This window comes from Gopherus evgoodei, chromosome 1 (genome assembly GCF_007399415.2).
Source record: "Gopherus evgoodei ecotype Sinaloan lineage chromosome 1, rGopEvg1_v1.p, whole genome shotgun sequence".
Classification (NCBI taxonomy): Eukaryota; Metazoa; Chordata; order Testudines; family Testudinidae; genus Gopherus; species Gopherus evgoodei.
In genome coordinates, this window is record NC_044322.1 from 240,002,686 (window position 1) to 240,029,373 (window position 26,688).

Consider the following 26,688-nt stretch of genomic DNA (forward strand, 5'->3'; position numbering starts at 1 on the left):
ATCTATTTTTCTGAGCACATCTAAAGATGCAGCATGAAATCCCAGCTCCACTGAAGTCAATGGTAAAATTCCGAGGCCTAGATTCACAGAAGTACTTAGGCACCTAAACCTCAGACTTAATCTGGCTTTTGGCACCTAGGTGTTTAGGCTCCACTGCAATTCACACAACTCCAGCTGAACCCAGTAGGAGCCTAAACTCACTTGGCACCCGTTTTTGCACTAAATTGTTTCCTAGATACCTAAGCTTCTGAATATGGCACTGTTGCCTCCTTCTAGGTGTCCAGGCACCTCAGGGCCAGAGCGATTCACAAAACAGGAGAAGATAGGCATTCAGCTTCTTGTGTTACATCTGGGGCCCAATCTGGTAGGCCTTTTTGGCTTAGTGAAGTACTATATTTTGTACACATGAATAAGATGGCTAATATTTTCAAAGCTGCAGAAAACAGCCGGGGGCAGGGAATGAGGAGGAGGTGTTCCCTCATAACTTTTAGCCCACTGGTTAGGGTACTTGCCTGGATGTGGGAGCAGGACCGCCGGGGGGGGGGGGGGCGCAACTGGAGCAATTTGCCCCAGGACCGGGGCCCCGCAGAGGCCCCCATGAGAATCTAGTATTTTATAGTATTGCAACTTTTTTTTTATGGAAGGGGCCCCTGAAATTGCTTTGCCCGAGGCCTCCTGAATCCTCTGGACGGCCCGGTGTGGGAGACCTCCAGTCCTAGTCTCTCTGCCACTGGATGGGGAGTCATTGGAGAGAGAGAGAGAAAGGGGAGAAGTATGTGAATGGCTCTGTAGCCTTGTGGTTAGAGCATTCACACATAATGTAGGAGACCCAGGATCCAGTCCCTCTGCTCCAACAGCTCTAGTCTATTTGCAACAGCTTCAGCAGGAAACTGAGGGGAGCCACACATCAGACTATCCCATAACCCATTGAGGGCACTCATCTGAGGGGTGGCAGATCCCTGTTCAAAACCCTTCTCCCCCTCAGGTGCAGGGGGACTTGAATCAGGTGTCTCTCACATCCCAGGTGAGTATCCTAACCACTAGGCTAAAAGTTTAGAGGGAGGTCCCATCTGCCACATCCACCAGCTTCTTGCAGAGGTGCCTAAATCCAAAGAGAAGTTCCTGCTTGAGAATTGGAAGCAAAGTTAGGCCCATGTGACACTCTGTACCTCAAAACAGCACACTGGAAACCCCCTATTTGCTACTGTCATATAATTATGTTTTGTACAAAGTAGGCCGTCTGAGGTATCATTTTAAATGTCTTGATCTGAGGAACACTGATATCCTGTTGGATTGTATGTGCTATCATTGTATGTGAAGTTATGAAGTTTTGCTATGTGTGGGTTACTGAAATGTATTGTGAGGTTGGAAACACCCACAAAAAGCCTTTAAGATACGACAGTGGAGTAGCTTGACACGGTGACGGACCATTAAAGGGAATCCACTCTTCCAACAGCCATATCAGAAGACTTCTGAGAGAGAACATGCAGACAACAGACTGCTTGACTAGTGGGACTGCCTGATCCCCAGGTCAAAAATCTGGAAAAAGCTATAAAAGAGGGGAAATGACATGATCACTTGACCTCTCCTCGCTCCCAATTAAACACCAGAAAACAAGTCTGGACTCAGAGGGCAAAGACTTTGAACTGGGGGAGGTGGTCCCAAACCAGGAAAGAGTTCAAGCCCGTGTATTGAAGATCTGTGACCTGTTTGTACCATCTGTCAGAGTGAGAGACTGCTTGATACAAATCCTATTTAGTTTGTAGAATTCAGACTGCAAATTTATTTTTATTTCTTAGGTAACTAACTTTGGTCTCTACACTTGCTATTTATAATAACGTAAAATCTATCTTTCTGTAGTTAATAAATCTGTTTTATATTTTACCTAAAACACTATGTTTTGATTGAAGTGCTTGTGAAATCTCAGCTCAGTTTACAAAGCCTAGTGTATGTCCTCTTCACATCATGGGAAGGGCTGACTGGGTAATGAACTTGCAATGGTCAGAAGCCTGCCCAGTGTAAAACAATAAAGTTCTGGGGTGCAAGGTTGGGGAGCCAGGGGGAATTGGCTGGAGCCTCCTTATAGATGGTTCATGAGTGCCTGGGAGATTATTCATGTAACTCAGTTGGATGTGTCCCCTCTTGTGGATGTGTGTGTAAGTGCAGTACACAGTTGAGGGGGAGGGATAGCTCAGTGGTTTGAGCATTGGCTTGCTAAACCCAGGGTTTAATCCTTGAGGGGGCCACTTAGGGATCTGGGACAAAAATCAGTACTTGGTCCTGCTAGTGAAGGCAGGGGGCTGGACTCGATGACCTTTCAAGGTCCCTTCCAGTTCTAGGAGATAGGATATTTCCAATTTTAAAAGTACCTGCCAGAGGTTTGTGACTTGACACAGCATCACAGTGTGAGAGGGATACCCCAGGTTGGTGGAGTAGAGGGCTCAGTGGTCCCAAGATCCAGTTTGCATACTGGGGATCCCATCACAGCACCTCCCTGCAGTCTTAACTTAGGTGCCAATCTCTGTAAGGGGGTGGGACTTAGCACACACCCCATGGATCAACATCTCCCATTGGCTAGTTTGGGCAGCTCCCCACCTTGAATTCTGACTTTTGTGAATCGCTTTTTAACATTTTGTCTATCCTGGAAAAAAAACAAAACAAAAACCAAAATCCATGGCACCAAGTCTCAGAGCCCAGTTCAACTGACTTGAGCTCACCCTGTGGCACTAAAAATAGCAGTGTGGCTATTCCTGCTTGGGCTCTAAGACTCACCTCCCTCACTGGGTATCAGAGCCTGGGCTCCAGCCCAAGCAGGAATGCCTACACTATGATTTTTGGTGCCACAGTGTGAGCCCAACTCTGAGATTTGCTGCTGCGGGGCTTTATTTTTTCCAGTGTAGACATACCCTCATGTGATCATAGAATATCAGGGTTGGAAAGGACCTCAGGAGGTCATCTAGTCCAACCCCTGCTCAAAGAAGGACCATGAATCACTCTCCATATTCATTGTCTAGGGCAGTGGTTCTCAATCAGGGGTCTGGGGTCCCCTGCAGGGCCACAAGAAGGTTTCAGGGGGCCGCCAACCAGGGCCACTGTTAGACTCGCTGGAGCCCAGGGCAGAAAGCCGAAGCCTCACCTCATGGGGCTGAAGCCCGGGACCCTGAACACTGCCACCCAGGGCTGAAGATGAAGCCTGAGCAGCTTAGCTTCGCGGGGGCTCCTGGTGTGTGGTCCCATGCAATTGACCTGCTTGCTACCCCCTAATGCTGGCTTTGGTTTTTATATGGAGAAAACTAGTTGTTGTGGCACTTGTGGGCCATGGAGTTCTTATAACATGTTGGTGTGTGTGTGCGAGAGAAGCTCAGAAAGAAAAGGGTTGAGAACTCCTGGTCTAGGGAACTCAGGTGCTGGACTGAAGCTTTGTGAACTGCAGTATATTCTTGTAAATTTGTAGGCACCAAAAAACCTGCTAGTTTAGAATAGTCTGAAAACTCTAAAAATGCTTTTAAATGCATGATTATTCTGTGCAGGAACTAAATCTCCCGGTAATATAACTCTAAAAAAAAGAAAGGATCATTGCACACATACTATTATATTGTTACTGTGTCTCCCCAATTTCACCCCAACTCAATTCTGTATCTCATCCACATATTATATCTTGTCTTTTCACTTGTAAGCTGCCAATTATTATATTTTTGTATTGGGCCTACCACAGTGGGGCCCAACCTAGCTGAAGCCTTTGGGTGCTACAGCAATATAAATGTTAAACTATCACCATCACCCTTGGTCTTCTGCTTTTCAAAACCTGGCAATAGTGGGTTGTTAAAATGATACTTCGTTGTCTGAAGTGTTGCAGTAGCTATATTGTGAATGGACTTGCAATAAAAAAGTATGTTTGCAGTGTTGTTGTAGCTGTGTTGATCTCTCTCAGATTCTGAGACAAAGTAGGGGAGGTAATACTTCTTATTAGACCATCTGCTGTTGGTGGAAGGGACAAGCTTTAGCTCTTCATGACCTGAAGAAGAACTCTGTAAAGCTCGGAAACTTGTCCCTTCCACCCCCAAAAGCTGGCCCAGTAAAATATATTACATGTAATCATTTGCAATAGTTGCCACAGCGATGGTATGCACCCGGGAAAGGGAGGTGGTTCTTCCCATAACAAATAGGTAGGGCAAGTTCTCCACAAGAGACTCAATTTACTAAAATGTGGTCCACACAGGAAAAAGTTTGGGAAGCCATAATAAATAGTAATAACTATTTTTAAACACACGGTTGCCGTCTATGTATTGATAGCAACAGCAGCATGGCTAATTCTTTTGACCGAAGGCAACTGTAGCTTTGACTGGTGTATGATGGAATTCAATATGGGCATATCCAGCACTGAAAGCCTTCAAATGTCTTAGAAGTCCTCTGTCGTCTACGCGTTTGGAAAGTAAAATAAAATAACATTATGAACTGGGTTAAAAAAACTGCAACTTTACAAAAGAATGCTATGTTTATTTTCAAATGCTGTAAAAAGCCTCATATAAATCTTTTATAATGCTTCTATGTAACTTTCCCCACCACAACTAATGCAACAGTCCAGGAAAAAAATATAGCAGTTGCCATTTAGACTCAGAGAATGAGCTTTTGTAATATGAACAACATTAAAAGGACAAGGTACAGTATGTTACAATGCTTGTAATTATCCCACACTGTATGCAATGACTTAGGTTTTTAATAATTGACCTATAAAAATAAAATTTACCCAACTCGTCAGCAAGGCAAATTAACAGTGCAAATGCAGTCTCAACAATATTCAATTCTGAATGCTGGCAACATTACTTTGTATTTTTAACCCCTTCTCTCACACACACAAAATAATCCCCTGACCATCATTTACTGCCTGTACCTCAGTTTATTAACCCATGCTGATTCGAGATGGACCCAAGTCCAAAAATTCAGCTGTATTTCAATCCAAACTTCCTCCTCAGTTTGTGAGTAGTCAGATACAGGATTTTGGTTCAGGCTCACCTTTATGCAACTGATGATTTAACAGTTTCTCCTGCTGGAATAGGTTAACTTCCCAGAAAAAAAAAACTTTTATGAATTGTATACCCTATTCCACATTAACAAATCATAGGCATGGAAATCAAAACTTCACATGGTTGCAAACATCAAGCCATTGCAGGATCTTTGGTACTCTGAGAATAAGAAAGAAAATGGCACAATGACAAACACTGTCAAAAGGAGAAATTAACAAGCAAAAAGATATGTTGCACTTCCTTGTTTTTGGAAAGCCAGTGTAGATAAACCTTCTGTTGTCTTTACATCATTACAGTGTCACAGTTTTGCCTTTAAAAAGAATTCCCACTACTATTCTAAAAGCAGTATTCTAATATATTCTTTAATTTGACTTGCTGATTAGATTAAAATAATGCCTTTTTTTCAGAAAATAAAGAAATTCAACTATCACAGTACGGGAGATTATGATGCTAAACATACTGTAGTAACTCTCCCTAACAGTGTAACTCCTATGTGAGCATTCATTTGATTAACCATCAGCAGTTTTATATGCAAATTATTTTTAGTGTTATGACTAAGATGGTGTAGCTTTTCCCCTGGAGATAAACCAATTAATATGTACAGACAAGTCAGCATATTAGGTGTTTGCTATTTCCATGCAATCTCCTTAATAAATTACCTTCATGTCTCTTGCAAAGTTCAATCACATAGGGCACATTTTTTATAAAGAATGGCTACTTACTCTATATTAATTGTGGTTCTTCAAAATGTGTGGCCCACATGGATTCCACTTCTGGGGTGCATGCACCTAATAAGTGTGAGATTAGATTCTTTTGAAGAGCAGTGTCTGTTGAGGCTGCATCTGCGTCCTGGATGTTCTGAGGGCTTAAGGGCCAGAGCTAGCCCAAACATCCCTCAGGGAAGGTGGTCAGGCTGTGGAACATCTCGAACCACAGGTACTGTAAGGGAAGTAACCCTGCTTATGTAATTGTCCACATATGTGCCACTTCTGGTGCCTCACAAGCACTGACCTCACTGTCCAGAGGTCTACTTGCAGTCTGTTTAAACAATAGTTGCAGGACAACTCTGCCAAAGTAGACATCAGATCTGGAGCTCTTTACTAAGGAGTAGTACTGAATGAAATGGTAGCTGCTCTACATAGCTCAAAAAAGGGAATGCCACTTAGAGGAGCGGCAGATGTTGCTGAGGCGTGATGGAATGGGCCCTGATCTGCAGAGGTGGAGCTACAGAAGTTGATTAATAAGGTTAAGTATAGGGTGGAACCTGTCCTATAGTTGGTATGCTCTCACTGCTGAGCAAGGGGAGGAGTATCTTTCTTCCATAGGTGGAGCTACCCTTTCAGGTGTTCTTGGGATTTCTGAAATATCTGTACCAAGGCGAGGGGCTTGTTCGAGGAAAAGAGCAATGTTGTCTCTGGTTGTTTGGTGACTGTTAAATTACTCTGTGCATGGGTGCATGTACACCAGGAGAGGAATCCATGCGGACAAATCACTTGAAAGAGACCTTTACAAATACGGTTGATGGTTTTTATACCGTATATCTAAAACCCACCAGGACAGCAGTAAAATAATGGTGCTGCAACATTAGCCCATGTTGCTTTTTAAAATGATATGTTTTTCTCCTAGGTGGATTAGATGGCTTACAGTACAAACAAAGCCACAGAACACAGAGGCATAATTAACCTTTATACACACATAGGCAGTGCAGTTACAAAGGGATGTCTGACCCTTTTATTCCAGTACCTTTGTATAATAAAGTTAACAAAAATATTCAAATATTAAAAAAAAAAGCCAGCTGGCACTGCCAACTAATTCCTGTAGTAGTCTTAGAAATCCTAATCCTGTAGAATTTCCTTGTGAAGTCGATGCGCACCAGAGTCACTGTATTGATATCTACGCCAAGCAGGACTGGTGATGCAGCTACCTGAGGTTTGGGTTTTTTTGTTTTGTTTTTAATTTTATGGGGTTTTGTTTCATTTCACAACTTCCCAGCTTTCATATAGGAAGGGATAGAGCCACGCTGTGTAAGCCCTTCAAACCTCTTGTAGGTATAATTGAGGAAAACCCAGTCTTTGGATTTGTAGTCAGGTTCTGTGGTATTTGGCACTGGAATGTAGAAGTCAAAAAGAAAATTAGAGAAGTCACCACACAATGTCAGGCAAACAATATTGAAGTTGGTTCTCTCTAGCATTATAAAGACTGCAGGTGAAACCCTGGTCCTAACAAAGTCAATGGAAATTTTGCCATTAACTTCAGAAGGGCCAGGATATCATCCGGCATCTTTGAGGAACGAACGGCCTTTATATTGCCTGCCACAGTAAGATCCTGATCCCCAACTGTGGCCACAATTAAAAAAAAGCAACAACTTTTAGGAGTTCGTTCTCTCTCTCTCACACACACACACACACACACACACACACACACACACGGTATCCCACCAAAAACAGCAGCAAAAATCAGACCTTTCCCAATGGGATTGTACCGCTCTATACTTACACTCTTTTTGAATTTCTTCACTAATTAGTGCTTTTGTGATGTTTGCAGAGCATTTAGGAGAGCAACATTTTACTTTATGAACATTTAATAATATTCCAGTGCTGAACATAGAATTGTCTTGTAAAATAATTATTCAGATTAATGTTTCTATAGTTCTAGGCCAAAATGTTCAGACTTGGTGCTGAAAGTTAAGTTCTCAAGTTCATATTTAGGCATCTAAAGAATAAGCAGCATTTTCTGTGATACTGTGTATCATAAATGCCTATTAAAGTCAATGTGAGTAATAGAACCTCAGAACTTATGAAAAGAAATCCATGTAATTTAATTAGCTGCCTGAATATAGAGTTAGGTACCTAACTTCAGGCATCCAGGTTTGAAAATTCTGGCATTAAAGAAAAGGAAAACCAACTTGCCATTCTATAGGAGCCATTTCAGAGTTACAGAAAAAAAATTAAGATTTTGGGTAAGTGGGATGAGCTAGAAGAATAGTAAAGAGTGTTTGATGCCAACATACAAGCAAGTGTCTCACTCAACACACATAAACAGTATCATTGAAGCCAGTGGGAGCTGAGGGAACCCATCACCTTGCAGATTCAGGACTCATACATTTAAGAATCTCCCGCTAAATGCTGACTGAACTGATTCAAAAGTGCCTATATGACTTACAATGAGAATTAGGCTCCTAAGTCACTTAAGTGTTTAACACTTAGTACTGTTTAACCTTAGTACTGCTGCTTGTCAAACATTTAGATGCTTTTGAAATTTTGCCTGCAAAGAATATAACATTTGCATCTGGCTGAAATTGCAATGTTACCAAACATCTGAAACCAATTAATGCAATACATTTTACCAAAAATGTGGCAATATTGTCTATAAGGTGAAATCCTGTAACTGCTTACCATTTAGGCAACACACAAACACACACCTTTTCCCCCCCAGATTAAAAGCTATCTTTTCACACTCCTTGAGAAAGAGGATTAAGGAAGGGGTAGTTCACAGATTTACGTTGTTTTTTTAAATTTAAATACAGTTCACTAACAAAATTTCCAGATAATCCAAATACAGTGCAGGTCTGAAGTAGTTGGATCAAGATATGGGGAAGATGAATACAAAGGAAATAAAATTTATGGTTATATTTTGGGATGTGTTAGATAAGACTGCAATTTACAAGGTCTCACCTGGCTGTAAAATATCAGATTCAGGAAATTCATCGAAATTGGAAGTGTCATCAATACTTTTGATTTCTATAGGGATTGCAGCTGGCCTCTCCCTACACACACACAAAAAAGAGAACCGAATAGTAAGAAAAGCTTCATTACTTTTCATTTTGCTACAGGATGACAATATCCCCCTTGTAAACATGAAGGGCAAGATTCTCAGCTGGTGTACAATGTTATACCTCCACTGACTTCAACTGAGCTAATGAGCTGCATGATTGGGTGGGATGACCATCAAGGAGAAATATGGGCTTTTACATATAAAGGTACAATATTTATAAGACACAAGTTTACCTGCATCCTTAAAGGATGGTAGCAGCAGTTGTCTCTATAGTTACAGCCCTTTCTCCTTTTCATTCTCATTCTCTGTGATTTCTGTGTATATATTTTTTGTTTGCTATTTTTATTTGCTGGGTTTTTTTAATTTTCTTTTTTCCCCCTCCTCAAATGACCTGGTCAGAAGGCTACATGCTACTTGGGGGTGACCACTGGCTGCTCTCTGGGGATAGGCCACATGTATTTTCAAAGCCATGAATCATATTGTCAGCTTGTTACAGTATGGGTAGCTGTGGGAGCAGGGGGAGAGGTGGCTGGCTTCTAAGGTCTGGCCCACTGCAGCCAGGGGAGCAAACATGCTGGGGGTAGTTGAGTGCAAATCAGTTACCACTCTGATTTCCCTGCCACCACTGCTTTCTGTCCTGCAGCACTGCAAGCTAGTCTGGATTCTCTCTAGTTTGGGGAAGGCTGCAAAACAAACGGATCAGCTCTATGAATGTCAGTTCCCTCCTCTGAGAACAAGGCTGGAATTGCTTGTTTTTCCAATACAATAACTCCTCACTTAACGTTTTCCCGGTTAACGTTGTTACATTGCTGATCAATTAGGGAACAAGCTTGTTTAAAGTTGTGCAATGCTTCCTTATAACGTCGTTTAGCAGCTGCCTGCTTTGTCCACTGCTTGCAGGATTCTCTGGAAGAGCAGCCCCTCCTTGTGGGGATTAGAACCAAGGGGAGCTGGCAGCCCCCAACCCCCCTCAGCTTCCCTAAATTTCCTGTAAGGTATGCGGCTCAGCATCTGCCCAGCAACAGTTCAGGTGGCCTTCCCCCCCACTACCGTGCAGCTCCTGACCTGCCCTCTGCCTTGGAGCTGCTTCCCGGAGCTTCCTGCTTGCTGGTGGAGGGGGTGAAAGAAGAGAAGAGGGGTGCAGATGTCAGGATGTTCCCATTCCTGCCCCTCCCAAAAGTGGAGGAGGGGACAGTCAGAGGGGTCCGGACGGATGGGGAGAGCTTGCAGGAAGCTGTTGCTTCCTGTCTGAACTGGCTGATTAGCTTAAAAGGGCAACATACTTGAAGTGGGGTCAGCATACTTAAAAGGGCAATGCATGTCTTTCTCTCTCTCTCACTCATGCATGCATCCCCCAGCACTTTGAAAAGTCGACACCTATGCAGCGGTACATGTGCTGTCAGGAGGAGGTAGTGGTGCGCTCCAGTTGGATAGTGTGGGTTCATCATCCATGTTCAGTTTTTGCAGGGAAGTGTTTGCAGCTACTGCCCTGCATCTATTATGTTTCTTCCCTCCTGCCCTCAGTCCATGCTGCCATGTAGAGTGAGGCTACATTAACAACGGTCTATTAACCCTTGAGGGCTCAGCTGAGTGCTAGTTCATCATTTAGCAGAAAGGCATTCCCTGGGAAATATCCCATCCTCTTACTCCACCACCTCAACCAAGCTTCACAATCATTCATTGCTGTGCACAATATTAAACTGTTTGTTTAAAGCTTATACTGTATATGTATATAATGTCTTGTCTGGCAAAAAAAAATTCCCTGGAACCTATCCTTCCATTTAAATTAATTCTTATGGGGAAATTGGATTTGCTTAACATGATTTCGCATAAAGTCGCATTTTTCAGGAACATAACTACAACGGTTAAGTGAGGAGTTACTGTAGTTACACTTTAAAATAAAAAGCTAATTAGGATAAGTTATTCCTGCCTTTAACGCATATGAAGTTATTGCTACCAACATTTCCATCCAATATACAAAGCATATCTATATACCTGACATGTCCCCAGTCAACTTCTTCAAAAAATGGATGATCCTTTATTTCCTCTACTCCATTACTACCAATTCTATTTTCTGAATCAATACAAAATCTGAAGGGGGGGGGGAGAAAGAATGTTACAATCAATGCAGAAAAGAGCGTATCAAATAACTCATTGTACAATCCTGCAGCAGGGATTTTATAAAATCCTTTAAATTGTTTTATCTTTGGACTGTTCAACATCCCATTACACCTAGAAAAATCACAGAAATAAAATGTTGTCAGTCATATTATAAAAGGCACAATGCTACAATGGTAATATCTCATATTTCCCTTTCAGCTCCAGGCTTTTGTGAACAAGTTGCTGCCAGAGCTGGTTATTATTCCAAACCGATAACAGGAAGACATTTCATTTCTTGGAATTTCCAGTTTCTCCACATGGTCTGGCCTAAGAGAGATGTCTTGATTTTAAAGTATCCATTTCTGTTAAGTACTCTCTCTTTTTAACCAACCTCCAAAACCTTCTTATCCTCCCACATTAAACAGCAGCATGTTCCACCAGACAAGTCAGTGCTGTGCTGTGATTCAGCCTTCTGGAACTGGTAATTTAGCAACCAGAAAACTGGAGAAGCAAGTGCCTTGTCAAACATCCATAATGGAGAAAACAATAAGGCCCTTTCAAACAAAGAGTCTGGTCCCTTTAGGTGCTGAGCCACCAACTGATCTAATTTGCAGATTGGGCCTTCAGTTTGCTGCATGACAGTGCGCTGCCCTCCCATAAACCCCTTTGCTGACAGACATGCTGCTTTTGTATAAACTAATGTTGCTTCTGAACGTTGATTTGTTTAACTAGATTCCACTTCTGCTTTCAAGTAGTCACCTGTTCCGTACTGAAAGCAGTAGACAATTTGTGCTCAGCAACAATTTTTGTCCAGCCGATGGAAGATTCTCTCCATTATTTCAGGCAACAGAGTTACAAGAGTGTGTGTTTGGCAGTGGCTAACATACTCAGAGCAATTCATTTATATGAAACAATATCCAGATTCATAAAACATTTTACCTGCCAAACCTTCATAGAAACAAAACCTCCTTCTTGCCAGCACAAAGCAAGTTCTGACAGGCATTTCAGTAACGTGACAAGTCATTCAGGTTATAAATTGACTAAGCTATACTCTCACAAGAGTGATATTCTTGGCTTACATCTGAATGGCACTTGTTGAGTACCCTTCTGCCAAAAAATAAAAAAGCTAAAGAAAAATTATTTCTCATCTGATCCTTGAAATCAAATCAAATTCCTACAGGTCAATCAATATTAGGTAAGGAATAAACACCATCACCAAGAAATGGCTTTTGGAAAATGTGATTTTATCCATATAGCCCAACAATCTCTATATTGGAGTTTTCAGGACAAATTACTTAGTGGTCTCAGAGTGCGGCCACCAACTCTTGCTGGTGGCCACTCTCACACTTTTTCCTAAAGCTAATCAAGTATTTTAGGAAAAACAAATAAATATGCACATATACAAGTCCAAATCATTGTAATTTATTTATTGCTAGCTAGTAAGTCAGTTGTGAAAAGTGATATTAACAAACATACAAGTATCACTTACTCAGCCTCAACAAATGTGGGGACAAATTAAGCCCTGGATTGTGGGGGTGTCAGGGAAAGCAGGGGGGACCATGGGCAACTGGGATGGGTAGCTGGGTGAGGCAGCTGGGGGCTGGAGCCTGACGCTGAGGGGAGGGGGCCTGGGAACAGCCTGAAGCTGCACGGACAGAGCCTAGGGCCTGCCACCATGCATCTAGAGCTCAGGGCTGGAGCCGGAAGCCCCACGGCCAGAAGATGGGGAACTCACCAAGTGACTGCTCCTCCAGCGTTGTGCCCCACGTGTCTCCAGAGAGGGACAGGGTCCAACCCCTGCTGGAGGCCCCAGCAACCAACACTAAGGCAGTGCATCCAGGAGCAACGGGGAGTGGAGGGAAGGAGACACTGCTTTGCCCCTCTTATTCCCCATCACAGCCCAGGAGGCTGTGGTTGCAAAAAAAGCCCATGGTGGCCACATGCAACCACAGTGGCTGCATTTGAGAAGCGCTGATTAAGTCAAACTCCATTATACCTGCTGCATTGTTTTGTTGGCTCTGAATTGATGTGCTTTACGTGCTGGATGCTGTTCAGTTTTTCCAGTTCCACAATGGATAACTGAAAATTTGATTTTTAAAACATTCTTTTCCCTTCAGATCTGTTCTGTCTCTACTGCTGGAGACAGACACACCAAGACATTTGCAGTTGCATTATTCCGATTCCCTCATTGCAAAGCATTCAGATGAGAATTTGGAACAAATTTTTGCGAGGTACAATTGAAAAACTGAAAAATTGAAATATTTACCAAGAATGGATGAAGTGGATATGAGAAAGGGCAAAGTGGGAGAGGTACCTGGATGGGGTCCTTCAACTTCTCTTTCAAACTAAAACTTTCTCTGTGTCTAAAATTAAAAGATGCTTTGATCTTCCACTTGATTGAATAATTTCTCCCAGATAACTGTGGACCATTATTAATAATTTTTATGGTGCTTGTCACAAAAGACTGCTCCTAAAGTTGTATCTTTTAAAAGGTAGCTGTAATAAAGACTAATGCAGCCTATGCAGTCCATGCATCTAATGCTTTACAAGACCAAGTATTACACAGAAAATCTATCATCACTGTTCTTTCCATGCATCCTCATGATCCTCCCTTTATTCCTCCCGATCCTCCCTTTATTCCTCCCCTCTCCCTATCTCTTATATTCTTTCAAGGCACAGTCATACAGTCCTAATACAGACAAACTTTCATTGAATGGGGGTTCTGTCAGCATCAGCACAGCAGGATCATTTCTTTAATACAGATAAATTAGTGTAATTCAGGACTTCCCTCCTTAGGGCCTACTCTTGCTCCCATCAACTTCAGCGGAAACTTTTCATTAACTTCAGTGGTAGCAGAATCTGGCCCGGCGAGCTGAACTTTCTGTTCCTGTAAGCTTGGCCTCTGGAAATGGTTATATGGGGAGAAGGAGATGAGTTCGCACCTTTCCACCCTGCAGAAATGAGTTTCTCCACACACTGGAAAATGAACGTAATGGAAGAGGATCATGTCTATGGGTCTGAATGGCCACAAAAGTTTTAGTTACTAACCTCAGAATTAAGTCCTTTGCTTTTTCTGAAATGGGCACCTCTGGGGGAAATACCAATGTTTCTTTCCAGTTCATAACTTTCCTATATGTTTCTTGTGGTGTTTCAGAGCAGAAAGGTGGATACCCTATATAAATGGAAAAAAGCTTAATGAGCTTTTCCAACATTAGAAAAGTGTACCCAGGCCCAGTCTGACAAAACAAAATCATTTTGCTACCTCTCCCTCAAATTTCTGCATGGCAATGTCAACTAAAAAAAATTCTCTCCTTGAAAACTACAAAATATCTTTGAAATTGTAATATTAAAAGGTTAAGGGGACTGAATCTGTAACATTTTTTAACAGTGAGGGTGATCAAATACTGGACCAAACTACTAAGGCTAAAGTCTTCAAATTAAGATGCCCTTGAGCTACTTAGTTGAGCACAAATTGTTGGGCTCAGTAAAAAAAAAGTCACTAGATGAAACTCTATGCCTTGTGTTATACAGCAAGTCAGACTCAGTCATCTGATGGTCCCTTTTGACCCTAAAATCTATCTCGGGGTTGGTAACGATAACATACCTATTAGCATTTCATACATAATCACTCCCAAAGACCACCAGTCACACAACTTGTTGTACCCAGTCTGCATGAATACTTCTGGAGCAATATAATCTGGGGTCCCAACAGTAGAGTATGCCTGGAAAACAAAAAAAAAATAGTAGGGGTTGGGTGGGCTCTGTATATGGGTTATACACTCACCATTTTAAAGTTCTGCGAAGGGAAAAAAACAACTCACTGGAATTAATAGCTAGAGTACTGCTATTTAGTAGAAAAAGGATAAGTAATTTGATAAGTCACAATACATAAAAACCAAAAGAGACTGTTCATTTAGATACACAAGCACAGAACCAAAAATAACTGTGAAGTTAGACTGCCACCCCCGACCCCCAAGTGTGAAGAGTCCATAGTACATATAGTACATACAGACTGAAATATCAATGATTTCTTAGATCACATTTCTTTAAACATTGTAACCTATGTATTACTAGTAAATTACAAAGAAAAAGTGTTCATTCAACATCTAACTCTCCTGAAACACTAACTAACTGTTCTCTATATGAGCGTGTCTGCACTGCGGAATTAACTCAGGCTCTTATTTCGGTGTTTCCCCCAACGTGGCTTCCATTCACACACAAAAAAAGTGAGGTGTACTTTGTACCTGGGCTCACTGGCCCATCCTGGGGTGTAGGTTAAAGCTAGAGCTGGTCAGGAATTTCCTGACAGATGGAAAGTTTGAATTTCACTCATCTCTACTTAAAGCCCAAATGCTAATTACACTCAGGCTGGTAACCTGCCTAGGATGCAGGCTCAATCACTCAACTGCTGATAGTTCTCCGATGCCTTTCCACAGATCCCCCTCCGTGCCCAGAAAGATAGATGACAAGTTCTCCTACAATTCACTAGGAAACAATCAGAGAGCGTCTCATTTTACTGCAGTGCAAAGAACCATGGGATGAGACCTCAGAAGTCCTAGTGCCTCACACAAGCGAGTGCAGTGCCAGTGTTGACTCAGTCAAGTGGACCTGCTCAAGTATGGCTTTATGGTTTGGCTGCTCAAACCCAAACGAGACCCACCCAGGGACTCACACCCAACTGCCAATCACCCAAGTTAACCATGCAGTGAAGACACAACCTATAAAATTATAAAACACACAAGTAAATAGGTGTTTTGAAAAACAAATGTTTCAGATTTTTTAAACCAGCTCACCCTCTAAGGTAAATTTTATGAAGTCAAGAAATGCCAAAGTTAAGGGTCAGAAAGCAATGTTTGCTTGGCTGTACTGCACACATACAATGTTTATTATTTTTTCTAATTATAAATATTTATTAATATTTTCAAATACAGAAGAGACACACTTGTGTTATTATGTTATGAGTTTAATATATTACAGTTTGTGATTTACAAAGCATACAACTGAGTTCATATAATTGAGTGTACTATGTGGTTGAGTTACCTTTGCTGTTGGACTGTTTCTGAATGGCCTCACTTAGGCACTGATCATGCAAACACTTGCTGTTAGCATTAATTCTGTGTATGATGATAGCACTTAGAGAACCCAACTGAGAGGGGGCCCCACTGTGCAAGGTAATATACAAACATATGTAAGAGGCAATCCCTGCTCTGAAGAGTTTCCAGTCTAAATGACAAGACAAATGAAAGGTGGGAGGAGAAACAAAAGCACAAAGTAGTGTACTGACTTGAGAGCAGGTCCAGTGGCAGAGCCAAGAACAAGTGCTCAAAGTGGCAGATCTGTATAAGTTTCCATGACTCCCTGCTATGAACATTTATACCATCTGAAGATCAGCCCTCAGGTCTTGTGACTGAATTTGGTGCCTTAACCACTAAACCACACTGCCTCTTGACTACAGTGGAGATACTCACACAACGTTAAGTACATTCATGTTTGTGTGATCTGGGCCTTTGAGATTTTAAGGCAGCAATTTGAACATTAATGCAGATTTTTAAAATTTGTCTCATGTTTGTCTTTACAAAGAGGTATGTGCAGACAACTTTATTTCTACAAAATTTAACTAGGTTCCACTGTGAAGTGACTCACCAGCTGTCGTCTGTTCTTCTTCCATGTTTCTGCTTTTCTCTTTGAGTTCATATTCTGAAATGCTTATTTACAAAATAGAATTATTAGACTTAAAAGATTTGTGAAGGAGTACCAAAAAAAAAAAAGTCAGCCTGATTGATTACATGTGGTTTTTACACAATAATCTTTTTGTACCTTTAAAATGCTCTATTACAGATTTTAATTTTTTTGGTAGAATTGGAGAGGGAAAAGGGAGGTTATGTCAAACAATTCTAAGCTGCCAGGATGGGGAATGTTTAAAGTGCAACAGTAACAATAATGATATTTGATACAATGATCCAAGGATTTCTTAACGTTTTACCAACACTAACTGAAGCTCAACACCTTTATGACAGGCCTGGTAATGTATATACACTGATTACCCCTTCCACCAATAAAATACAGGCACTTCTGACCATGGCAGCGATTGCAGAGCAAAGCTGTAAGTCAAGAACAAGGAATCCGAATTAAACCACAGAGGGAATTTACATCAGTAGCATGTAATTAGTTACCTACTGTTGAAATGTGACCATGGCAAATAGGATGACACCCTTACCATTATGAAAAGTTTCATGAGATCATTACTGATCTCAGCTAGAATGTCATCAGTTGGAAGAATATTTCCAGCAGCACATGGTCCTCTAACATTATGGGGAATGGGTTTAATTCAGATTCAGAGAAAAGTGTCACCAACAGAATCACCAACACCATCTTCTTCCTCTAATTCCTAGTATTCGGTGTACTGTTCTCCCGTTCAAAAAAAACCAACTCAACCCAACACAGTCTTGCTTATTCTGTGAAACCTAACAGGCTTACAATTACATTATAGAATGGCTGCAGCCTAAAGCCGTTTAACACTTTAACTAGAACACCTTTACACTTACAAAAGTCACTTGGCGGATTGTGTGTAAGGTTCCTGTAGAATTCAGTTCGATGAGCTTTCTTTAAACCAGTGCATAGTCCAAAATCAGATAGCTTCACATGACCCTACAGAATCAGAGAAGATACAAACATTGTTGGAAAAGTTGAGTGTTAGAGGAGAAATACCTTTTAACAACATTACCTGCTTGTTTCAGAAATGCGTGAACTGCAGATTTGTGCAGCATTATAATGACTGAATCTTTATACACCAAGAAAGAATGATTTTTCTGAGCAGGGGAATCATTGCATCTTTTTTGTAATGAATGAACTTTGCTTAATTATTCCAAAGAATGTAGGAGTTTTGTTTATTTGATGCTTGGGGTTGGAGGGGAAAAGAATGGAAAAGTACAATATTGTTTACTAGGAAGTCTCAGTTAGGATGAAATATACTTAAACAATTTTGATATTGTGTTTTAATCCAGTTTTATAGATGGATTTAGAAAGATTTGAGGTGGTCAACAGACTCACTTAAGGTAACAGACCATTTAGTCTCCTGGCTCTCAAAATCTTGCTCTAACCAGTAAATCTCCCTTCTGATCAGTTAACAGAGAAAAAGCCAAATAAGATAAGATAATTGCATCAAAAGTTACAATGATCATTTAAAAGAAAATGCTACAGAAATGTACAGTTTGTCAGTATATTTTGTACTTCATGCTTTTCTTAAAGTCTCAGACTGCAACAACAATTAATGTATATGAATGTGGTTTTAGCCTGAGAGTACAGTCTGCACGTACATTGGACATTGTGGATGGGTCTTTTCTAGCGTCTAAGAAGATCCCCATTTTACTTTACTGAAAATGTTTACAACAATGTAGTGCTACTTTTGCTATGCTAACTGTATAGATGTTCTACAACATAAAATACGGGAGGCAGATTCTGACTTCACTCCCTCCAGTTTAAACACTAGTGTAATGCTAATGGCTCCAATGGAGTTATTTCTGATTAACACTAGTGTAAGGGAGATTGGCATCATACAGTAGAAGCTTAAACTTAAATAGTTTACAAACAAGTTACATGCCTTGGCATCCAGCAAGAGGTTATCTGGTTTAATATCTCTATGGATGAATCCCAGCTGATGAATGGCATCTATGGCCAGCACAGTTTCAGAAATGTAAAATTGTGTTTCCTCTTCTGTTAAAGTGTCTTTCTTCATAAGTAAGGTCATCATATCACCTACCCACAGAGAAAAACACATCAGAAAGACCAGTGCATTTTAATTACCAAGGATAGTCCTACTGGAAATAGCAGTAGATTCCATTAGAATCCTACATTTGGCTTCTGAATGTTTCAGCTGCAAGGCCAATACTCCAAGGAACTGCTAGTCCAATAGACTCATTGTTACTCTGCTTCAAAGCCTGTTTGGAAAATTGGACCTAGCAGGAACCATCTGAAAATTATTAACTGGATTTTTAAGTAGGGTACTCAGTGAAGTGGAGTCACTTGAATTTAGGGTGACCAGATGTCCTGATTTTATAAGGACAGTCCTGATTTTGGGGTCTATTACCCCCATCCCCTGTCCTGATTTTTCACATTTGCTGTCTGGTCACCCTAGTTGAATTATGTATCTCCTAAGATATACCACACAGTAATTGTTTTCAGTAATAGCCACTTTCACAGTTTTTGGCATCAGTAGAGAACAGCAGAACATCTGATTACAGGAATTATTTAATCCAGACCCACAACTATTATTACAGATGTTCTAAAGGCTCAAAAAAAATGCAGGAATGTGGCTATCACTGACACTGGAACTTAACATAGCATAAAAATCCCATGAGCATCAAGAATTTAAGATTGCTTTTGTCATCAACTACATAAAAAAGGAATAAATACTTTAGTCACTGAACTTATTGGTTTGCTTTTTACCTCCAGGTAGGAACTCCATGATCAGGTAAAGATTCCTTTTATCCTGAAAACTATAAAACATTTTCACCACCCAAGCACCATCTGCTTCGACCAATATATCTCTTTCTGCTCTGATATGGGCCACCTACATGCACAGATAATAAACAAATTGTCATTAATATCAAAGACAATTATTACTTTAATATTAAATTGTATTTCTAGTTACTGTACCAATCACTGCATTGTTCACAATCTCTGATGAAGAAACTGTTTATAATCCTGTGTCAGGGTGCTGGGCAACAGCAGCTGAGCCAACACTCTGGTCACTGTAACTAATTAATTACTCTAGAGTAGACCTCATTAAGAAGAGCTGTGCCTAACTGATGGGCTGAGGAGAACTAAGAGGCTAATTAGTCCATCAGGCAGATGATACAACAGACACAGGAAGGAGGGAGGGAAGAGAGGGGAAGCAGAAAAAGGGAGAGAGATCTCGAGATCTCCCCTGCTTCCAGAACTGAGGTCTCCCTAAGACAGTAGGCATAAGGCTGTAGAGTCGGCTGAGCGCCTTTGTACAGATCTCTCGAGAGCCGCTCCAGCCCTAGTCTGCCAGGTCCCAAAACTCCGGTTTTCAAAGTCCAAACCCAGCCATTCTCAGGCTGGTTCTGGCTCGTTTAACAGGTTGATTAGCTTGTGCTGTCACTAATTATTGCTATATCCTTTCAGTTACCATTATGGGTAGTTCGCAAATGCAAGTCGTTTTTTGCACAAGAGAAACTGAACGGCTTGAAATGATAAATTTTCGTAACCTCGCTATAACGCGACCCTGCATTTATCACGATCGAATTTTTTGGACCCCAATTATCACATGATAATGGGGTTTCACTGTACCTACAAATGTCTGGAATGTAATTTGAAAGTCAGTGTGAAAGCCCGGTACAAGTATCGGGTAAAGTGTAGGATCTTGTCAAATTATGAAACAGAGGAAAAGTGATAGGTGGAGTATTATTATTGACAATAATTATCAGACCTCTCATTTATGTATCCCAAGTGAGCTGATAACTGTTTTGTATAATAATAGGTTCCTTATAGCATGGTTGAGGATGAATCTTCTCTAATAAGAATGGGTTGGTTGCTAAATTAACCACATCTGTAGAAATGAGAGATACATTGGTACTGCGAATTTCAGCAGCTTTTACTTTAGAGCCTGTTTGTCTGGCAGAAGATATAGGAAAAATACAAGTGCCTGAGCTACAGGGAAATATCCCAAGTGATATTCCATTGGCTGAATACAACTTACTAGCAAAACTTTTGAAAAATATTAATCAACTGTTCACAAAATGCACTGAGAAATATCCTAGGCTTTGGAACTCTTACCTGAAAACAGTCTACAGAGTAGTACAGTTGGAAAAGCACCTTGATGTATTATTTTTGTCTGCACCACTGTCAGTTGGGAGAACTGTGGCGCTGTAAAGGGGGAGCATTTCAGCAGAGAAGAGGCTTGGTGCAGAAAGACTATATGGTATGAGAACTCAGCAAGGGTCACTAGAACTTAAGGATAATGCAGCTAAGCGCTCTATCCCACTGTGCACTGTGGGTTTCCTAATTTTAAAAAAAATTGAAATATGAAGAGCTGAACAACAATCCCTGACAGCTGAAGGTTTTTCATGCATCAGATACAAGAAATTATTAAAAAGAAGGAAATCTTACATGTTTCCAGCTTTCAGAGCTATTTTCACCAAGCAATAGAGACCTGAACTTTAATGCAATTTTTTTTTACGCCCCTCCTTCCGCCCAACTCTACTGGCCAGAAATATTTCTGTGATGACAGTATACTTCACATTCCTCATTCTGTCACCTCTCCACAGCAGCCTACTCACTTTAAGTTATTTGCCTATCCCTAGTTAAACCATCCCATATTACTATCTTGAAAAAGATTGTTCCTCACTCCCTCCTTTTCAGAATGAGGATACTGCATACAATTAAACTTAGTTTAGAAACAAATCATGATGATCTCCCCCAGTGTCAGCTGTAGATTTTATTGCATTTCTCTTCAATGCGTTGTTCCTACAGAACACATTACTCAGTGGAACATTCAGCAAATGTATGCTCCCTACTCCCTGTGAGTATGTTTATACTGTTGCTGTGGATGTAATTTCTGGCTTGGACAGATGTACCTGCACCTGCTTTGATAGAGCTAGCACTAAAAATTGCAGTGTTGTTGCATCTACACAGGCAGTGGCACAGGTTAGTCGCCTGAGTGTATAACCCAGGAGATAGGGTGGGACTGTACTTTGGATATTAGCCTGTGCCACCACCCCTGCTGCCATAGCTATTTTTAGCACATTAGTTCAGCCAGAGCTAGCGTGGGTATATCTACCTGAGCCGGAAGTTACACTTCTTGCTGTAGTGTAGACATAACCTGTGGCATTAAACATACTTGTTATGTTTCAGTCATGTACCTATTCAAAGGAACATCTATTTAAAACAATGGGATGGACAAAACATTTGACCAGCAGAGGGTCTAACAGCCATACCTCAATTTTTAATTTGGGCCAAGAATTTATTTTCAAGAAACCTCTTGCATATAGAGTACTGATAGAATGCCCTGTAGTTAAGACCCTTCTTTTTCAGTTTAAACTAGGGCTGTCAAGTGATTAAAAAAATTAATCATGATTAATCGCATGATTAATCATGCTGTTAAACACTAATAGATTTATGTAAATATTTTTGGATGTTTTCTACATTTTCAAATATATTGATTTCAATTACAACACAGAATACAAGGTGCACAGTGCTCACTTTTCTTTATTTTTGATTATAAATATTTGTAATAAAAATAATATTTTTCAATTCACCTAATACAAATATTGTAGTGCAATCTCTTTATCATGAAAATTCAACTTACAAATTTAGAATTATGTACAAAAAATAACTGCATTCAAAAATAAAACAATGCAAAACTTTAGAGCCTACGAATCCACTCAGTCCTACTTCTTGTTCAGCCAATCACTCAGACAAACAAGTTTGTTTACATTTGCAGGAGATAATCCTATCCTCTTCTTGTTTACAATGTCACCTGAAAGTGAGAACAGGCATTTACATGGCATTGTTATAGCCAGTGTTGCAAGATATTTACATGCCAGATGTGCTAAAGATTCTTATGTCTCTTCATGCTTCAACCACCATTCCAGAGGACATGCTGACGATGGATTCTGCTTGATAATGATCTAAAGCAGTGCAGACCGACACATGTTCATTTTCATCATCTGAGTCAGATGCCACCAAGTGAAGGTTGATTTTCTTTTTTGATGGTTCAGGTTCTGTAGTTTCTGTATCAGAGTGTTGCTCTTTTAAGACTTCTGAAAACATGCTCCATACCTAGTCCCTCTCAGATTTTGGAAGGCACTTCAGATTCTTAAATCTTTGGTTGAGTACTGTAGCTATCTTTAGAAATCTGATATTGGAACCTGCTCCATGTTTTGTCAAATCTGCAGCAAAAATGCTCTTAAATCAAACAACATATGCTGGATCGTCGTCAGAGACTACCATAACACAAAATAGACGTCAAAATGTGGGTAAAACCATGGAGGAGAAGACATACAATTCTCCTCCAAGGAGTTCAGTCACAAATTTAATTAACATTTTATTTTTTTTTAAACAAGCATCATCAGCATGGAAGCATGTCCTCTGGAATGGTGGTCGAAGCATGAAGAGGCATATGAATGTTTAGCATATCTGTTATGCAAGTACCTCGCAATGCCGGCTACAGAAGTGCCATGCGAACGCCTGTTTTTACTTTCAGGGGACATTGTACATAAGAAGCAAGGCAGCATTATCTCCCATAAATGTAAACAAACTTGTTTCTCTTAGCGATTGGCTGAAAGTAGTAGTCTGAGTGGACTTGTAGGCTCTAAAGGTTGCATTGTTTTGTTATGGAATTCAGTTATGTAACGAACAAAAAAAAATTTGTAAGTTGCACTTTCATGATAAAGAGATTGCACTACAGTACTTGTCTGAGGTGAACTGAACAACACTATTCCTTTTGTCTGTCATTTTTACAGTGCAAATATTTGCAATCAAAAGTAATATAAAGTGAGCACTGTACACTTTGTATTCTGTGTTATAACTGAAATCAATTCATTTTTAAAATGTAGAAAAAAAATCCAAAAATATTTGCTAAATTTCAATTGGTATTCTACTGCTTAACAGTGCGATTAAAAATGTGATTAATGGCAATTAATTTTTTTTAAATTGTGATTATTTTTTTTAAAGTTTTAAATAAGTAGGAGAAAAGGAAGAAGTTGAGTGTATGTGCTGCAAATGGTATGGCCCAATTATTAAAATGTAAATGTTTTTAGGCTAATAGTTCTAAGTCTACAACAGTAAACTGTTTATTTGAATAAACAATTTTATTTGGGGACTAGAGATATATTGTTTTTTTAAACTCAGAGATAACATTGTGTTTTGAGTTCTGTTTTAGTTTTGCACTAAGCCACATTGATATACGGAATTCAAAGCATTAATCTACTGAATACTTTTTTCTCCTGTCTTTCCGTCCACCTAAATAAAACCTGATATTTACTCTGAAAAATTATTAATACTTTTTTGCACTGATTTCATCTGTTTTTGTTGTGGTGGTAATAAATACTGAAAAATTCCCAGGAAAAATTAAATTAATTTAAAATGAAGGGCCCTATCTGTACTATAAAAACTGAAGAAAAAGGGCATTGTCCCTGCCCCCAGGAGCTTATAAATACAACACTTTTCAAAATGCCATTACACTACCTTATTTTCTAACCTTTATTATTATTATTTGTATTACCATTGTGCCTAGGAGCACTAGTCATAGACTAGGAGCCCACTGTGCTAGGCGCAGAACAAACACAGGACAAACTGATGGTTCCTGTCCCAAATAATTTATAACCTCATTAATTTCCTAGTATAAGCAACAGAAACACAAAAGGTATTTATTATAAACCTAGGAGCATTCCATTCCACAAACCTGCTCTTTTTCCAGCATATCAGCTTTTCTCAATATCTTCATTGCATAAATATGACCCGTATCTTTCTTCTGGACTAGGCGTACCTAAAATTAAATAGAAAACCATAATTCTAATATATCTCACAAAATTGTTAATTTTAATATCTTGGAGGATTGAAAATTGTTGGCATTTAAAAGATGCATTTGATTTTAAAATCAGGAAGACACAGGAAAGAAACAAACATGATATAATCCATATTATACACTTTTACACCAAATCAGAAGTTGTCTTTTTAACTTTAGTGATCAATAGATTTTAGATCTCTCTTTGAGATGATCAGTATTTTCACAAATTCATAGTCAAATCAAATATCATGTTCTTTAGCTCAAGGATGCTAATTTGTACAGTAAAATCTTAAGGGCTGGTCTACATTTGCAAATTTTCTGAAATAGCTATTCTGGAATAATTCCCTATGTGGACACTCTTATTCCAGAATAAATATAACTTTTTCTGATGTAGCTTAACCCACTTCTAAGCAAACAGGACACATACTTCCCCAAATGCTCCTCTTCCTATAACTTTCAGCGATTCAAAGTCATCTAAGCCAAGCCTCGTCCTCTTCAGTCGCAGGAATTCTGTTTCTTTGCGTGCATGCTGTGACCGACGTAGTTTTTTCTGTGCAAACATATCACGTGATAATTACAAAGTTTATTGTAAGTTAAGTAACATACATAACTGAAAATATTTTGAATACATAAAACTATATTTTAGAAAAAGAAAGTTTTAGACCACAGGAAATGTAATTCTCCATCAGATCTCTGGTCTATCTAGTCCAATATTCTGTCACTCACATGACTTGCACCAGATGCTTCAGAGGAAGGTGCAAGAAACCCCACAAAAAGCAGGTGTGAATATTCTGTCCCCCCCGGAAGAACTCATCCTAGTAATTAGAGATTGGCTTCCACACAAAAAGAAGAAAACAACCAAAAAACCCCCCACCAGCTTCAGTTCTCCATGTTTACAACAATAACATTGGTATTTCATTCATGAACAATTATAGAGAAGGTGGGGAATTTTTCAATGAAATTTTTTTTGGTTAGAAAGTATTGATTCATCAAAACCAATACTTTTTGCAGGAAAAGGTCTGTTAAAATGGTTTTGTTTTTGTTGTTTTACTTGAAAAATTTTATTTCATCATCATCTTAAAAATGGAAAATTCTGGTTTCCCTGTTCAAAATGATTTTTTCTTATTTGCAATACAAACTAGTTATACTAACAAAAATTAAATAGCTGAAATTGAAACAAAATATTTTGAAATAAAGGAAACATATTTCAATTGGCCGAAAACAAATTTATTTTTTTTTTATTTTCAGTTTACAAAAATATTTGAAATTTCAACTTTTCATCCAGATTCAGGACAGAAAATGTTTTCAAAATCTTCCATAGGACTTGCCCAGCTCTTACTGCACCTGTACTCCAGCCCCATTGTGTGTTTTTTGTGCTACTTGAGTAAAGAGAGACAGTTAAAAAAAAATTAGACAAGTCTAGGGGGAAGTTTAGTTACTGGTTTCCACTATACATAAGAGAGAGGAAAGAGACTTTACTTAAAGTACACACCACTGTACAATGACCTAAATAAACCCAATCACAACTCTTGAGGTTGGGTGTGAGTGGGAGGACAAATACCAGCTGATGGCATTTCAAAGTATTTTTTCCAGTGAGTCTTCAAAACTTGACCATTCACACTCAAGAGGTTGAAATCTGCTACAGATGCCACTGGGTAAAATCCACTGGCCCAGAAGACAATTCTACTTTGAGGGCTGGGCAGGTGGGAAAGGTCAAGAAAAGCAAAAGCACAGGTTCCATGACTTGGACAGGGGGAGAAAAGGCAAAAGGCAGCAATGGGCAGCCTGCTGGGCAGCAGAGATCAATATTAGGCAGGCAACTGGACGGTCATTGCAAGTCCCAATATATTTTAATATATGAAAGTGTCAAAGGGCTTCATTCTGAGAGATGCTGAGCACCTCACCTTCCAGTGATGTTAACAGGAGTTTAAAGGTGCTGAGACTCATGAGGGTCAGGCAATGAAGTCATAAATTTTTATACTATATTTTTATTATCATTTAAAGCCACAAGATGGCATTATATGCTCCCTTGCTCTCTACTCTCTCTCCGAAGAGAGATGTTATGTTAAATGCACCAATTCAAGAACTGTTTGAAGTAGATTTTATTGTATTCTTATTGCATCACGTAAAGTGCAATACAAGAAACAATTATGTGAATGACCACAGCAAGGCAATTTAATGGAGGAAATGTTGAAAAGATCCAGTGGGTGTGATTCTCTTCTCACTTACATTGCTGTGAAGCAGGGTTAACTCCTTTAC

At 39.8% G+C, this 26,688-nt stretch overlaps 1 protein-coding gene across 2 annotated transcripts in view; it reads right to left on the reverse strand.

The window, feature by feature from the left end:
* Nucleotides 1-4,321: 4,321 nt before the first annotated feature.
* Nucleotides 4,322-26,688, reverse strand: part of STK38L (serine/threonine kinase 38 like) — a 56,679-nt gene continuing 34,312 nt past the window's right edge. For both annotated transcript variants that reach the window (XM_030540728.1, XM_030540737.1), the window contains 11 exons: nucleotides 24,857-24,979; nucleotides 24,325-24,408; nucleotides 19,344-19,467; nucleotides 18,499-18,653; nucleotides 17,444-17,546; nucleotides 16,542-16,603; nucleotides 14,503-14,620; nucleotides 13,947-14,070; nucleotides 10,794-10,889; nucleotides 8,699-8,790; nucleotides 4,322-7,130 (listed from right to left, as the gene is read on the reverse strand). In XM_030540728.1, the coding sequence (XP_030396588.1) occupies nucleotides 7,003-7,130; nucleotides 8,699-8,790; nucleotides 10,794-10,889; nucleotides 13,947-14,070; nucleotides 14,503-14,620; nucleotides 16,542-16,603; nucleotides 17,444-17,546; nucleotides 18,499-18,653; nucleotides 19,344-19,467; nucleotides 24,325-24,408; nucleotides 24,857-24,979 (1,209 nt within the window). In that variant the 3' untranslated portion in view covers nucleotides 4,322-7,002. The remainder of the gene's footprint in view (nucleotides 7,131-8,698; nucleotides 8,791-10,793; nucleotides 10,890-13,946; nucleotides 14,071-14,502; nucleotides 14,621-16,541; nucleotides 16,604-17,443; nucleotides 17,547-18,498; nucleotides 18,654-19,343; nucleotides 19,468-24,324; nucleotides 24,409-24,856; nucleotides 24,980-26,688) is intronic.